Here is a 17,081-nt window from a genome sequence, read left to right as displayed (position 1 = left end):
AAACTCGGTGTTGAGAGAAAAGGTGTGTTTCTAACCCTGAATAGTCGTGCCTTGTGCAAACATGAGTACTACTATGACAAACAAAGTCACCAGAAGGTGTCCGTCAGGCATTTTTAGCGCGACAAGCAGAACAACATTTTTGCTTTTGGTATCTCACAGAACAAAAGATGTTTTCTATAATGAGCCACCGGAGGAAAACGTAGTGGTTTTACCAGCTCGCCATGCTGATCAGGTTTCCACATTACCGAAGGGACAGGACACCTGCTAACATCCGGAGACACGACAAAAACTGAATTCATGCAGAGACAATCATATGAATTGCTGACACTTTTTAACTAGCTTGTGTTCATGTTAGGTACTGTATTTCACCAGTATCGTACGGAAACATTTCTATATTTAAGTATTAAGCATACACATAATAGCAATAGCGCTGGTGCCAGCGTACAAATGGTAGAAACTGGACCAAAAAATGGGTCCTTTGGTTCCTCATTTTGGTGCTGAATTAGTGCACACTTACCTACCTACAACAATGAACGATAATGTAAGATGATCGATGACGAGGTGGAATCAGAGTCACAGCGTATCCTTTAGCCTGGTCGTCAGGCTCGTTGTGGAGGCTAGCTGGCTTGAGAAGGTCATTCCAGTAAACTTATGATGAACTTGTGTTCACCTCCCTGCAAGTTTTGACTGACGAAGCTAGTGCTTCCATCGCTAAAGAAACAGTTGCATTTCATGGCACTATGGTACGTTCAAGGACCAAGTGCGAAATCTCAACGCTTGACGAAAATACATTATCAGTGGAACATAAAGACATAAAATTGTACTTTTTACCTGTATTTTCACATTTTTATACATTATTAGCAACTTATTGCGAATCAGACATGTTTTCTGAGGGGGAAAATTGCCTATGCTCAATGATAAAAACTAATAATAATAGCAATAACCTAATTATTCATTCATTCATTTTCTACCGCTTTTCCTCACGCGGGGTGCTGGAGCCTATCCCAGCTGTCTTTGGGCAAGAGGCGGGGTACACCCTGGACTGATGGCCAGCCAATCCCAGGGTACATATAGACAAACAACCATTCACACTCACATTCACATTGAACCCTGGTCTCCTAGCTGTCAGGTCTGCGCGCTAACCACACGACCGCCGTGCCACCAATAACCTAAAAAAAAAAGATATTTTAATCAAATTTAAAATTTTAAATTTAATCAACTCATTAAGTAATTAAAAAGTCAGAAATATGCAAGGACCCACTGTAGATAATATTTTCATTACTTAACCTCATATCACGTGAGTAAATTCCCCCCCCATTTTAAGCATTCCGTAGCTTGAATGAACGTGTTAATTGATGTACTTTCCAATTTATAAACAATTTTTCACACAAAACTGAAAGAAAGTAGATTGCCTGATTGTAAATGCCTGAGGCCCAGACATGTTATTCTTGTGGCAGATGAGCCGGTGTGATGGATTGTTGGTTCGGATACTGTCAGCAGACTGTCATCTTCAAATGGTGCTGTGCTCGATCTCAGTACCTTAATCTCGATCTCAGTACCTTGGTGTCTTTAGAGTGTCGTGCAATACAATACAAATACAGTATATTGGTAGATGAATACCAATAGCCGTCAAGAAGAATATGAAGCTTTTGCATCAAGATCGTTTGCTTTAATCAGAACTTGGGTATTAATGAGCGCCATCTGACGATATGTCATGGTGTGTATCGGACTGATGGATGACAAGAGGTGACACGATGACGGCGGACAGCAGTCAAGCAACCTGGCTATGCTGTTCAACAACATTTGTGGCAGGTCTTATTATTATTGTTCAAGTCATTTGCTATTTGCAATGAATGATGACAGCATTTGTCAGTGTGAGGTGCAGTGGATCCGGTACATTTACTCTTTTATTTTTATTTTTTTGCAGAAATTTACGACATCATATTAGGGCCACATTAGAAAAAAAATCAGAGATTTAAAAAATTAAGTCATAAATGTACATGTGAAAAAAATTGTAAATTTACAAGAATAAAGTCGGACATTTTCAGGAAAAAAAAGTCCTAATTCAGGATGTCTGATTATTATCGGTACCGACAATTATCAGCCCGATATCAGCATAAAAATGCGATATCAGTTGATATCAGTATCTGATTGAGGTGTTCATTCCACCACATGAGTTATGTCATGTTACAAATATCAGTATCAGCTGATATCGCTATCGGAAAATGAGAGTGGGACAATATCATTCATTCATTCATTTTCTACCACTTATCCTCACAAGGGTCACGGGCATGCTGGAGCCTATCCCAGCTGTCTTCGGGTGAGAGGTGGGGAAAAACACCAATCCCAGGGCACATATAGACAAACAACCATTCACACTCACATTCATACCTATGGACAATTTGGAGTCGCTAATTAACCTAGCATGTTTTTGGAATGTGGGAGGAAACCGGAGTACCCGGAGAAATCTGACGCATGCACAGGGAGAACAGCAAAGCTGTGGGAATGTCAGTCCTACAGCATATCGAGCCTACAGTGCATGCCCATATAAGGAAGTCAGGCTCCCTGTGACATCACAAAGAGCCAGTGTTATAGAAAGCTCCCTGAAACCTAACACAAACATCATTATCTGAAACTTTGGCATTGTTTAAAACGAGAATACATCATTTTAACAAGATTTAGGGGACAGAAAAGTGGAAAAAGCATAATATACAGGGCATTAAGATGATAAACAAATAAGAAAATAAAAATTGACTTTGGTTAAAAACGACTAATGTGCAACAGTAAGTATTACAATCGAGTAAAAAGTCACCTTTACTTCCTTGCCATCAGAAGTGTTTCATCTTGTCGATAATTGCGTTTATTATTTTTTTCAGGAAATGTGTGTCACACTATTTGACAGATAAATGACACAGTCTGTGTTCAATCCACCCCCAGGCTTACTCAAGTATGACAAAACTGCATGTCTATGTTGGGCTCATCCACGCTTGGACTTACACAACTGTCGTATTTGCATGTCGTTTAGTCGAGTCTGTGTCGTCCTCCAGGCTGACACTTGAACGAGAATTCGACCTTCATTAGAAAAGACTCTGCAAGCGCCACTGAATGCGAGTCTTGCACATTTCAGCTCTCGTACCTGTCACTTAAATCACCTCTTAAACCTATTTTACCCTCAACCTTTGGCCCGTGTACCGCCGGTGTGAAATAGTCACCGCCCCGTGTCAACTTTGTCACTCATGTGAGCAAAACTTCTATGAGTGAAAAAGTTACTACTAAAAGTGTATGTCAAGTGAAACTGCTTATTTTCTTATTTAAGTATGAAAGGTGGCAATTATAGTACATGGAGAAACATGAAGTATTTGAAGAATGGACATCCATTGAGAAATGATGAAATGTGGAATCACGGGTTTGACCTGTAAGGAGGGGGGGGGGCGAACCCCTCACCCACGAGCCACCACCCCCGTGTTGTTTGAGAGCTAGCATGAAATAATCAGGTAGACACATTCTTCCTTTTCAACGAACCCACCCTGGCCCATCCCACTTTGCCGTATATAAACCCCGGAGACCAAGGTGATGCTCACCACTGCAGATCATCTCCAGTATCCCTACCTGGTCCAGACCCAGATCCTCCAGCATGTCACTGAGCACCAGATCCTACGGCCACAAGACCATGAGTGTCCACGGCGGGGCAGGCGGACGCGGCACCCGGATCTCCTCCGGCCAGTCGTACACTTCTTCTTCCGGCTTCAACCTGGCCGACGGCCTGGACCTGCACGTCGGCGCCAACGAGAAGGCCACCATGCAGAACCTGAACGACCGTCTGGCTTCTTACCTGGAGAAGGTGCGCACCCTGGAGAGGGAGAACGAGCGGCTGGATAAGCAGATCAGAGAGTGGTACCAGAGCAGAACCGTCATCAGCCACGACTACACCAACTACTTTGCCACCATTGAGGACCTGAAAGAAAAGGTAAGACCTGTTGCGGATTTCCCCGCCTAGATGCGTATCTTGTGTGTGTTGGTATGTAGTAAACATATCATGGCAGGTACTTTACTAGCGGAACCTGAGAGTATGGTTATCATTTTCATAACTGTCATTCCATAGTGTGCATCGCTTCCTCCCAACAGTAACCGGCATCATACTGATAACAATAACTGTGGCTATGCTAGGCTATGATAAGAATAAAGAACCAATCTAAATATTTATATTATTGATACCAGGGTAGTATTGGAATTAGAAGTATGTTCTATAAAAATCTGCAATACTGGTACTGTATTTAATTTTTAAACCAAAATATGCAGTCTTACCAACCTCAAATGGCAATACAGCTGTTTCTATACAAATGTATGAATACACTGCTCTGTATTAAATATAAATATAAATATAAACTGACAACATCACAAATTTTTGATCCGCTTCTCAGATTCGTGTCGCCGCCAGACTCAATGCCAAAACCATTCTGGACATCGACAATGCGAAACTGGCAGCCGATGACTTCAAAATGAAGTGAGTATCTATGAAAACACAAGAAAACGTAGTAAACATCTCGGAGTTGAACCCCTGTTGCCCATCCATCAGGTATGAGAACGAGCTGGCCATGAGGATGACCGTGGAGGCGGACATCGCTGGGCTGAAGAAGGTGCTGGAGGAGATGAACATGGCCAGAGTGGATCTGGAGTGTCAAGTTGACGGCCTGAAGGACGAGCTCATCATGCTGAAGAAGAACCACGAGGAGGTGACACCTCAAACACACCTTTCTTGTGTTCGGACTCGGTCGATACATTCCAGCACCCGACCAACACCCGTGATGTGTTTGCACACCATCAACAACCTGAATGTGTTTTACTGATGAATGAGTTGCAAACATGGCAGCTATTCACTGCGGGGGAAGACTGTCACCATTCGTTAGTCTGACTTGAGATGAATGTTGGCGCCACTTCCTTTTCTTTTCTGATTCCTTCTAAGGCGACATGGTGGATGAGTGGGTAGCACGCAGGCCTCACAGCTAGGAGACCCGAGTTCAATTCCACCAGTTTGCATGTTCTCTCCCCGTGCATGCGTGGGTTTTCTCCGGGTACTCCGGTTTCCTGCCACATTCCAAAAACATGCTAGGTTAATTAGCCACTCCAAATTGTCCATAGGTATGAATGTGAGTGTGAATGGTTGTTTGTCTATATGTGCCCTGTGATTGGCTGGCCACCAGTCCAGGGTGCTCTCGTTCGAAGACGGCTGGGATAGGCTCCAGCACCCCCGCGACCTTGTGAGGATAAGCGGTAGAAAATGAATGAATGATATCAGATACTGATATCAACTGATATCGCATTTTCATGCTGATATCGGGCTGATAATTGTCGGTACCAATAATAATAATCAGACATCCTGAATTCCGACTTTTTTTCCTGAAAATTTCCGACTTTATTCTTGTAAATTAACATTTTTTTACGTACATTTATGACTTTATTCTTGAAATCTCTGATTTCAGACATCTGGGATAGACTCCAGCACCCCCCGCGACCATCGTGAGAATAAGCGATAGAAAATGAATGAATTAATGATATCAGATGTTGATATCGGGCTGATAATTGTCGGTACCAATAATAATAATCAGACATCCTGAATTACGACTTTTTTTCTTGAAAATTTCCGACTTTATTCTTGTAAATTTACATTTTTTTTCACCTACATTTATGACTTTATTCTTGAAATCTCTGATTTCAGACATCTGGGATAGACTCCAGCACCCCCTGCGACCATCGTGAGAATAAGCGATAGAAAATGAATGAATTAATGATATCAGATGCTGATATCAACTGATATCGCATTTTTATGCTGATATCGGGCTGATAATTGTCGGTACCGATAATAATCAGACATCCTGAATTACGACTTTTTTTCCTGAAAATTTCTGACTTTATTCTTGTAAATTTACAATTTTTTTTCACGTACATTTATGACTTTATTCTTGAAATCTCTGATTTCAGACATCTGGGATAGACTCCAGCACCCCCCGCGACCATCGTGAGAATAAGCGATAGAAAATGAATGAATTAATGATATCAGATACTGATATCAAATCGCATTTTTATGTTGATATCGGGCTGATAATTGTCGGTACCGATAATAATCAGACATCCTGAATTCTGACTTTTTTTCCTGAAAATTTCCGACTTTATTCTTGTAAATTTACAATTTTTTTTCACGTACATTTATGACTTTATTCTTGAAATCTCTGATTTCAGACAGCTGGGATAGACTCCAGCATCCCCCGCGACCATTGTGAGAATAAGCGGTAGAAAATGAATGAATGAATGACATCAGATGTTGATATCGGGCTGATAATTGTTGGTACCAATAATAATAATCAGACATCCTGAATTGCGACTTTTTTCCTTGAAAATTTCCGACTTTATTCTTGTAAATTTAATTTTTTTTTATGTACGTTTATTACTTTATTCTTGAAATCTCTGATTTCAGACATCTGGGATAGACTCCGGCACCCCCCGCGACCATCGTGAGAATAAGCGATAGAAAATGAATGAATGAATGATATCAGATACTGATATCAAATCGCATTTTTATGTTGATATCGGGCTGATAATTGTCGGTACCAATAATAATAATCAGACATCCTGAATTACGACTTTTTTCCTTGAAAATTTCCGACTTTATTCTTGTAAATTTAATTTTTTTTTTACGTACATTTATGACTTTACTCTTGAAATCTGTGATTTCAGACAGCTGGGATAGACTCCAGCACCCCCACAACCATCGTGAGGATAAGCGTTAGAAAATGAATGAATGAAGGAATGAACGATTCCTTCTGTGCCTTTTTGGCTCCTCACAGGAAATGGCTCTGGTCAGGAGTCAGGTGGGCGGGCAGGTCAACGTATCCGTGGATGCGTCTCCCTCTCCAGACCTGAACCAGGCCATGACAGAAATTAGAGAACACTACGAGGCTATGATCGCCAAGAACCGCAAGGATCTTGAATCCTGGTACCAGAACAAGGTAAGAAGTGATGTAGTGTGCTTATGACCAAAAACGCCGTCCCATTGTGTCTGTGATCTTTAAGATGGCAGCACTGGAGCAGGAAGTGATGACACAGACGGAGTCTCTGGTAACATCTCGTTCAGAAATCAAAGAACTGAAGAGCACCCTCCAGAGACTTCAAATTGAACTGCAGTCCCACCTTAGTATGGTATGTCACCTTTGATATCTTCTCGACATAAGACACGAGGTCTTTATTGTAACTTCTGAACATTGTTGAGCAACATCAGCAGTGAAATCTTCTCCACCACAGAAAGCCTCCCTGGAGGGAACGCTGGCCGAGACGCAAGCCCGCTATGCTGCGCAGCTAGCAGGCCTGCAGAACATGGTCGTCAGCTTAGAGGCCCAGCTGTCCCAAATCCACGCCAACATCACCAGCAACAAACAAGATTACGACATGCTGCTGGACCTCAAGACCAGACTGGAGCTGGAGATCGCAGAATACAGACGGCTGCTGGATGGAGAGGACGAAAGGTGAGGACAAAGACACCATAAATGAGAATGTTTTGCTAATTCGGACAACCTAAAGTGACTTTTTCTCTTCTTTGCTCACCAGCTCAAAGCAAGGTAAGCGTGGATGAAGGCGACATTGAAATATGGAGACTATGGATTTGCTCAGGTTGCTTTTCTTTTCCACAGTGGTCACCAAGGTCATCACAGTGGTAGAAACTGTTGTGGACGGGAGAGTGGTCGGGAGCAGCAAGACTGTAGACGTAGATGTGGACCAGATAGAGTGATATCTTGGATGATTATCCTCAAATTAATAAAGATCATGCAGTTAACTTTTGTATGCTGTGATTATTGCGACAGAAAATCCAAAAATAACTCCAGAAATCACGACTACTTTCTGCAGCCAAGGTCTCTTGACCGCTTTGGTGGTCAATAAAGTGGAGGGAGGAGGCACCTCATTGGGCTACCCCTTACCAGACCTTCTCCATAGTGCCCCCCCTCCAGGGGAAGTGTGCCATGTGTCCAAAATAGCCACTGACACCTAATGTGGGACAAAGCAGGTTAGTAGTAGTATACCTCGACTGTACGTGTGCATGTCAGCCTCTACTCAGCCCCGCAGAAGAAACGAGGAAGAGTGTGGTCACCATTCCAAAGGTCATGTTTGGTGCAAAAACAAGGATGAAATAGAAAACAGAAATAGAAGTGGACCTTGAGTCATTATGAAGCAAATTACATAAATACAAAAATATTGATATTGTTCCCATACTTTCTCTTATGTGATATTTGAACTGCCTTGTATTATCTGTCAATCGCTTATAAAAAAAATTAAAAGTAATGGTAATGGTAATGGTAATGATAATGGTAATGGTAATGGTAATGGTAATGATAATGGTAATGGTAATGGTAATGGTAATGGTAATGGTAATGGTAATGTAATGGTAATGGTAATGGTAATGGTAATGGTAATGGTAATGGTTTTATTTCATTTGAACATGCATCAGATTACAATTGAATGCATCACATAATCAGTTCCCAGTTCCACATGTCCAAAAGGAGTAGGAAGAAGCAAAGCTTATTAAATCCTACCCCTCCATCTGGTACTTTTACAATCACTAACTGTTACATTTGTTCACTTCCTGCTTTCATAATACAGTTTTTTTGTTTTTGTTTTTAAAAAAATAATGCACCTTGTACCAAAGTACTCGGTGATATGACCATGCAATGACATAATGGGTACCATAGTAAGTGTCAATATAGTGATATATACGTATATATATATATATGATGACAAGGATACCAAACAATTGCAGAAGAACAATACAACAATATGGATTGGTATTGATGGGTACATTTCCTCAGCAGACCTCATCTAGGTGTTGTTTTCACAACCTGAAGACATTGCATCCAAGCAAAGCATTCATTGCTGCAATCACATCAGCCTCCCTCTGGGCTCCTCTGGCTCCCTCCGGTGGACAAAAGTGACATTGCAGTGCCATCCGTCAATTTATTTAAAGTTTTGGAATGTAACCAACATTTTCAGTAAAAAAAAATGTGCTCTCGAAAGTCACAAGAACTTGGAAATTTTTTTACACTTCAGCTCCGCAAGCGTCAGAGAATAAACTTGCATTTTTTTTGTGTCGTGGTGTCATTGTGTCATCACTTTCTACAAAAAAACAGAACGGCTACAACAGAATGATGCAACAACATTCATTCACTCATTCATTTTCTCCTGCTTATCCTCACGAGGGTCAAAGGAGTGCTGGAGCCTATCCCAGCTGTCTTCAGGCGAGAGGCAAGGTACCCCCGTGGACTGGTGGCCAGCCAATCACAGGGCACATATAGACAAACAACCATTCACACTCACATTCATACCTATGGACAATTTGGAGTGGCTAATTAACCTAGCATGTTTTTGGAATGTGGGAGGAAACCGGAGTACCCGGAGAAAACCCACGCATGCACGGGGAGAACATGCAAACTCCACACAGAGATGGTGGAATCCAACGCTAACCACTGGACCACCGATTCTACAATATAGATCCTGCAAAATAGTGAGGTGTGTAATACCACAAATCTATTATACAAAGTATTTTATCGTGTTTAAATGTCTTACTGAGAACAAAATGTCAAGAAAAATCGGTACTTTGAGGGAATTTGATTGGATTGGACATTTGTCCAATTACATTACGTATTACATGTAATATTTAATAATTGATGTTTATGTCATTCATTAGTTTAGTTTTTAAAACGTGCTGAAAACCAATAATGAAACAGGCAGCAGGCCAAAAATGGCCCCCATGCTGCACTTTGGACACCCCTGCCTTAATGGTTTCATTCTGTTCATACGACCTAACTTTGAAGTAATCTTCCATGACCCAACAACTGAAGTCAAATCCTTCAGAGTCTATTAAAGTGTAGCATGGACGACACACACACAAACACACAAACACACAAACACACAAACACACAAACACACACGAGTGTTAGCTAGCAGGCAAGGAGGCTTTTATTTCATCAACAGTGGTTCTGAGACGAAAAGATGGTTTTCAGGCGTCCCCCCCGCTGCTGCTGTTTGCTGCGTGAGACAGCTTATGTGGTGGTGGTTGTGGAGGACACCACCTTGCCATCGATCATCTCCTCCGTGACCATGATCACCCTGGCAGTGGACGTCTTGGTGCTTCCAAAGCTGGGGAAAGGAGAAAGACATTTCCAGTCAGGCACCTGATGATTGTATTTTGTCCCGTGCGCCGTGAACGCGTCTCTTACCTGCCCTCTCCATCCAACAGTCTCCTGTATTCCGCAATTTCCCTCTCGAGTCTGGTCTTAATGTCGAGGAGCATGCAGTATTCGTTGTTCTGGTTCTCAATCTCGGCGCGCAGTTGCATCAGTTGGCTTTCGAGGGAGGTGACCTGAGCCTGGAGGCCTTGGAGGATGTTTGAGTACCGTACTTCAGTTTCAGCCAGCGTGTTTTCCAAAGATGCTTTCTGGAGAAGAACAGAGAAGGCAGAAGTCAGCAGTCACTCTCATACGGTGTAGTACTCGAAGGTAGTTGAAGGTTCTGCCGCATTTACCATGCTAAGTTGTGACTGTAGTTCGATTTCCAAGCCTTGCAGGGTACGACGGATCTCAGAGATCTCCGACCTGGAGGTCTGGAGAGTTTCTGTGCTCACTGCCATCTCCTTGTTGAGTTCGGATGTCTGCGATGGACACAAAAGCCGCCGTGATGTTCGATCTCCACGCCTTGGAACAATCGCTGGTGTTTCAAGGGAACTTACCTTAGTCTGGAACCAACTTTCCAGGTCTCTCTGGTTCTTTGCTGCAACATTCTCGTACTGCTCGCGGATTTCGGCAATGATTCTGCTCAGGTCGATCTGCGGTTTGGCGTCCACCTCCACGTTGATCTGTCCACTCATCTGCGCTCTCATGGCTAGCATTTCCTGTCAAGTATGAAGTTTGGTTGGACGCTGGACATTGAACCATTCAACTAGGATCTCGGATGTTCGTACTCACCTCCTCGTGGTTCTTTTTCAGGTGGATGAGCTCATCCTTCAGGCCTTCGATCTGCATCTCCAGATCTGAACGCACCAGGGTCAGCTCATCCAACATTCTCTTCAGGCCGGCGATATCGGACTCAACTGACAGACGCATAGCCAGCTCATTGTCGTACCTGGGAAACGGCAAGAGATCAGCAAAGAGTTCCATTCACTGGTATCTTCTCGTTGAAGCTTACTTGGTTTTGAAGTCATCTGCTGCCAGTTTAGCGTTGTCAATTGCCAGATAGATGCTTCCGTTGAGTCTTGTGGCGCCCTGGATCTGATATTAGGAAATACACAATGAGAATTGGGTACGTCTGATGCCGACACACACAAAAAGAGCACACATTCATGCTTACCTTGTCTTGCAGGTCTTTAATGGTGGCCTGGTAGGCGGCGTAGTCGCGGGCAGATGGGGAGGCCTTATTCTCCAAGAACTGACGGATCTTCAGCTCCAGCTCGGCATTGGCCTTCTCAAGGCTGCGCACCTTTTCCAAGTAGGAGGCCAGACGATCGTTGAGGTTCTGCATGGTGGCCTTCTCATTGGCGCCGACGTGGAGGTCCAGACCCTCACCCATGCCGAAGCCTGCACCGCCGCCTGAGCCATAACCGTAACCGCTACCGCCGCCGAGGTTGAAGCTTCCGGTGGAGATTCTGGTTCCGCCTGCGCCTCCGTGCACGCTCATAGAGTAGCCCTTGCGCACGTTTCCTCCTGCCAGGTTTCCACCGGCGTAGGAGCGGCCGGAGAACGAGGTCCTGCTGATGGTTGCCATTGTGCTGTTGGGTGAGTGGAGTCGGCCTGCCTCAGAGAGGAGATGATGGACTGAGATACACGGCTACTTCTGCCTCCCCTTTTTATGCGAGCGGAGGCGTGCAGAGATGGTGGGCGGGCTTCTGCCCCGCCCATCACTCTCACCGCCTCGGGTTAAAGATCCCAGTAAGGATCGGTAAGAGAAAGTGAGACATGCAAAAACCAAAAGCCTTCAACTGAACTTATTTCTTGAAAGCCAAAAACGTATCAACTCACCTTTTATTGTTTTTTTTTTATCTCCGCATGCTAGCGAGGATCGAATATCACGCTTTCTAAATGACTCCCTCGGAGTTTGAATAGTAAAAGGACCGCACCCAACCGAGTTGGCCTCAGGCTGGTCAGTCAGACCCAACCAGTTTTGTGGTGTTGTGACAGATCTCTGACAGGTAATCTATCTTCAGTGAATTGCTGCCATGCTTCAACAAGGCGGCCATACCCTGCGGGCTCATAGCCAAGTCTCTTATATAAGGAAAAGGTATTGCAACAAAGACCAGTTTCACTCGACTCCCACTAGTACCTTGCAGGGATATCAGCAAGTTCACCATTTAGGTTTTAGTTCAGCTCAGTTGTCTCATCTTTGGTTTCACTCGGGCTTCCCATGGAGACGTTAGAAGCAGCATATGCATTAAGGGTACGGCAACGTGTGCCTGCATGCTGGATTCTGGTTCTCTCAAATTCCAAATGTGCACTAAGCGCACAAGAACTAGCTCGGACCTGTTTGCTATTTTTTGTCCATAAGAACTGAACCACAACTCTATGAATTATATAGCAATTTTGCATGAAATTGCAATGACTTTTTTCACAACTGGTAATAAAAGACCACTATTTCTATTACAAAGTACAAAAAAAATCATGACCAATCATGATATAGTATGTTACATCACATACCTGAATATGAATACACAGTACTACAGACAAAAACATCACCCATCATCTTCCATTGTGGGTCTGGGTTCTTATCGGTAGAATAAAATATAATAGAACCAGACAATTTGGTTCTATCATGGAACTTAAAGGTGTATCCTACTCCTGGTGGAACATTACAGGGAAAAGAACCATATTGGGTAACTTTACACCAGAGTTCTCAAACTCGCGGCCCGCAAGCCAAATGCGGCCCACGAGCCTCTACTTTGAGGCCCCCACCTTGATACCAAAGTTTAATGTTGAAAATGACAGCTTAAAGCTGTGTGCACACCGGACACAATTAAACATGATTTTGCCCCCGCCCATACTGTTACCCTACCCTGTTACCCCGCCCTGTTTTGCTTTGGATTAGCAATGAAGCTAAAGGCTAATGACGCTGGGTACAAATAAATGCAGGAAATGATTTGGAATAAAAGGGAAAATACACGTCAAGATAAAGCATCTCATTAAAACATGTTGTTAAAGTTACGACGCTGCTACCAGATGGAACTGAGTACCATGCTAACTTGCTAATTGGGTCAAATTATTAAGTTTCATTAATGTTCATGTTGAAGGTTAAATAACTGTTAATACTGTACATTTGAATGTAAAAAAAAAACAACTGTATGTGGTTTCTTATGTTTTTCTTATTTGCTGTTTTATTATTATTTTACTTATTTATTACTGATTGATTGATTGTCTTTATTCTTAATTTTTTTATCTTATTTTTTATCTTATTTTGTGTATATAAAATGTATATGTGTAATAAAAATGAAGATATTTGAGAACAGTTGAATGTTTTATAAGATATTTTGGTGTGGAAAACCGGAACCAAAGTACTGAAAAAGTGTAGTTTACAGCAGAAGCAAAAGCATTGAAGATAGTTTTTTATTGATTTTTTCCAGTTTTTAATAAATGTGTTTTGTTTTTTTTAAAACGCCCGGCTTCACCCAGAACCTAGCTCCGGTGGCCCCCAGGTAAATTGAGTTTGAGACCCCTGCTTTACACTCTTCACAATAAGACAGCGGGACCATGCATGGGATTTTCCTGACCAATCGCAAAAGTTTGAATGCAGTACAAGAAAAGTATGTACAATGGAAAAAGTAACTTATATCTGCTTAATTTGAGGCGGCAACAGCCCTCCCATGCAACTCAAACTAATTTGCAATACAGTAATTAGTTTGTCATCAAACATATCTGCTGTAAACTTTTGCTTTGTGCAGCGCTGCAAAGCCCCATTGTGTGTGTGTGTGTGTGTGTGTGTGTGTGTGTGTGCTTGCACAATCGGTGCAACATAGCAATGTTACTGTGGCTACTGGGTGCGGCTCGGGGGGGGGGGGAAGCCTCTGATCCTGAACATGTTGCTGCAACACATTCTGGTCGAGTTGGTTTTAGGAACACAAGGAACCTGATATCTGAGAGCTTTCATGCACGGGTGTTCTCACCCGAGAGGGAACAACGAGCCTCTTTTTTAAAGAATATTTGAAAAGGCTTTTGGGATTGTATTCAGGAATTTTGACTCCATGACAAAATAGCTAAACTGCAATTTCCCGTCAGTGCATACCATGCGATGCAAAAGAGAAGCCATCAAGAGAAAGGTCCACTACAACACAGTACAGTAAATACAGTACAACATAGTGTAATATTTGCATGCTAAAATGAAAGTATACAATTGAAAAAAGACATGAACGACATGAAAACATGGAGCTCAAAGACAACGAGCATTGCATGGTCCAGCGCTGCACAGTCGCTAACAGACGACGCTTTGCAATGTGTTGCACACACTCTTTGACACACAACGTTGCGTTTAAGTGCACAGGGGCGTCGGCATGTGTGGTATTAAGGTGAGGTGTGGCTGGAATCTCTGAGTCGAGCAACCTATGAATTAGTTTTGTGTTTTTTAACGTTTCATTCAATGAATTTGGTACTCTATTATCCACATTTTTTATTGATTTTCATTAAGTGTGTTTGTGTGTGTGTGTGTGTGTGTATGTGTGTGTTATGGAGGTGATTTAGCCTGACAACTTGCAGGTGTTTGGCCTCAAACGACTCCAATGGCATGGCTATAGAAAGTGAACACACCCCAATCAGTTAAAATGGGATTCTTTTTCCACCCATTCATTTTCTATACCGCTTGTCCTCAGTATGGTTTGTCTATCCTATAGGGCGCATACAAGCATGCAAGCACTCATATTCACACCAATGTTGGTAATGTGGGAGAACATGCAAACTCCGCAAAGACCTGTTTCACACCTCCACCTCGATGGCGGGCATCTGGTGGGTGAACCAGCTGGGCACTGCCCCAAGAGGAAACATCTCAATTGACTGGCCCTCCTTTAAAGATAAGAAAAGTACTGTCATTCAGGAGAAACTCCATGTGGTGGCTCGGGTATCTGATCAGGATGCCTACCGGGCACGTGCAACTGGTCGGAGGTCTTGGGGAAGATCCAGGATGCGTTGGAGAAAGGCCTGGAAACGTCTTACGATACGGAGGAGTTGGGTCCAATTCGCCATTTTTCCTCCTGCGTGTCATTAGACGTTTCCACTTAGACATGTAGAGTCGTCCCTCGTTTATCTTGGTTAATTGGTTCCAGACCAGAATATTTTCCTACTCAGAGCGTAGAAAACATATTTATGACTTTCTAAATACATGTTTTCATATTATGCTCTTTGGTTCTACCATATCTTACTTATTATGTGGAAATATGGGCTAATAACTATAAAAGCAATCTTCACTCGATAAATGTACTGCAAAAAAGGTCAGTAAGGATAATTCATAATGCCGCCTACAGAGAACATACTAACTCCTTATTTCTAAAATCACAAATACTTCAACTTGCTGATATACATAGTTCATAAATATATATAGCTAAATACAAGGATGAAGAGTCTTGAACCAGTCATGATGTGCTATATATATCACTATATTGACACTTACTATGGTACCCATTATGGCATTGGATGCTCATATCACCTAGTACTTCAGTACGAGGTACATTATAAAAAATAAAAAAAAACTTAAAATGTATTATGGAAAGCAGGAAGTGAACAAATGTAACAGTTACTGATTGTAAAAGTACCAAATGGAGGGGTAGGATTTAATAAGCTTTGCTTCTTCCTACTCCTTTTGGACATGTGGAACTGGGAATTGATTATGGGATGCACTCAATTGGAATCTGATGCATGTTCAAATGAAATAAAACCATTACCACTACCATTATTATTAGAGCCCTGCTAACATGAACTAACACCCCTATAGTAACTTTTAGACTTTTTGTTTACATCACAGGCTACCGTATCACTGCAGGGACATAACAGACAGCTGCCGCTAGCATAGCAATCTAGCGAGCTATACACTCCGATTCACTCATTCAAAACTTTAAAAAGTGTTTCAAACCGAGTTGGGAAGAAGGACAAAAAAAAGTGTACCACTTCCCCACAAAATGAGTGGAGAGACATTTTTTTTCATTTGATCTCAGCCATGGATGTCGGCTCTGCTCTCCATGCAGTGTGAAAATGTGAATGAATTACTTTTTGGGAAAACTGCATTATAGCGAGGGAGTGATAATGGAGGGATGAATGTACTCACATTTGTTTCCAGTGGTTAAGTCACGAATGTGTGTTAAACAAGCCGTACATTGACTACTTTAATGCATCACCAGACATATGATCATTTGTATGATAATATCACACCAGGACAGAGTGGTTAGCATGCAGGCCTCACAGCTAGGAAACCCGAGTTCAATTCCACCCTCGGCCATCTCTGTGTGTTTGCATGTTCTCCCTGTGCAAAGAAGAAGAAAGAAGTGCTTAGTAGACAAAAAAAAATAATTGCTGCTTGTGTGGAGAGAGCAGTAGCAGCATGTCAGAAGTGTACTTGCTGCTACAACCTGCCTAAGAGCCTGAGGTGCTTTTACTTGGGTGTGGAACTCTCATGTCGGAGACAAAGTGGAGCATAAAACATGAAGGTGCATGTATAATATATCTTTTCGTTTGCTCTTAGCCCTCATTGGAATTTATTAAGACTCACGCTCCATCCAGTGCAACAGGTTTTATGACACCGAGGAGCTTTTGTTTTAATCCTTCCCCTGACAGACAGGACAAAGGCGGGAAAACAAGAGTTCATCTTCAAGCAAAGTCCTGCAATGACTTTGCAGCGCTGCAAAGCGCTCCACTTAAGCTTTTGAAATACATTTGAATTCAGGTTCAGACGGGTTTGTGTAATACGATGACATGGCCTGCAGCTCTTGGCTCCACCTTTAAGTACCAGCCATGACTATTCATGCGTGCTCTCACCACCCATCTTGGAAATTTACAACAGATCCTGCAAAAAAAGTGAAT

The 17,081-nt window shown here is 42.5% G+C and overlaps 2 protein-coding genes across 2 annotated transcripts; one reads left to right on the top strand and one right to left on the bottom strand.

Moving 5' to 3' along the window:
* The first annotated feature begins 3,434 nt into the window (after positions 1-3,434).
* krt98 (keratin 98) lies at positions 3,435-7,825 on the top strand. The gene is made up of 8 exons (XM_058046138.2): positions 3,435-3,967; positions 4,422-4,504; positions 4,577-4,733; positions 6,843-7,004; positions 7,069-7,194; positions 7,297-7,517; positions 7,600-7,610; positions 7,683-7,825. The coding sequence occupies exons 1-8, from the start codon at positions 3,635-3,637 to the stop codon at positions 7,778-7,780; spliced, it is 1,191 nt and encodes a 396-aa protein (XP_057902121.2). The 5' UTR covers positions 3,435-3,634; the 3' UTR covers positions 7,781-7,825.
* Positions 7,826-9,976: 2,151 nt separating this feature from the next.
* LOC131100483 (keratin, type I cytoskeletal 13-like) lies at positions 9,977-11,867 on the bottom strand. Its single transcript, XM_058046136.2, has 7 exons — positions 11,386-11,867; positions 11,224-11,306; positions 11,004-11,160; positions 10,769-10,930; positions 10,565-10,690; positions 10,260-10,477; positions 9,977-10,179 (listed from the first exon to the last, which is right to left on the bottom strand). Exons 1-7 carry the CDS (start codon positions 11,797-11,799, stop codon positions 10,083-10,085), a joined length of 1,257 nt encoding a protein of 418 aa, XP_057902119.2. The 5' UTR covers positions 11,800-11,867; the 3' UTR covers positions 9,977-10,082.
* Positions 11,868-17,081: the final 5,214 nt, after the last annotated feature.

Source organism: Doryrhamphus excisus, linkage group LG9 (genome assembly GCF_037039965.1).
Source record: "Doryrhamphus excisus strain RoL-2023G ecotype Guam linkage group LG9, RoL_Dexc_Guam_v1.1, whole genome shotgun sequence".
Lineage (NCBI taxonomy): Eukaryota > Metazoa > Chordata > Actinopteri > Syngnathiformes > Syngnathidae > Doryrhamphus > Doryrhamphus excisus.
The sequence above is the reverse complement of the archived record's forward strand: the minus strand, read 5'-3'. Positions and strand labels throughout refer to the sequence as shown.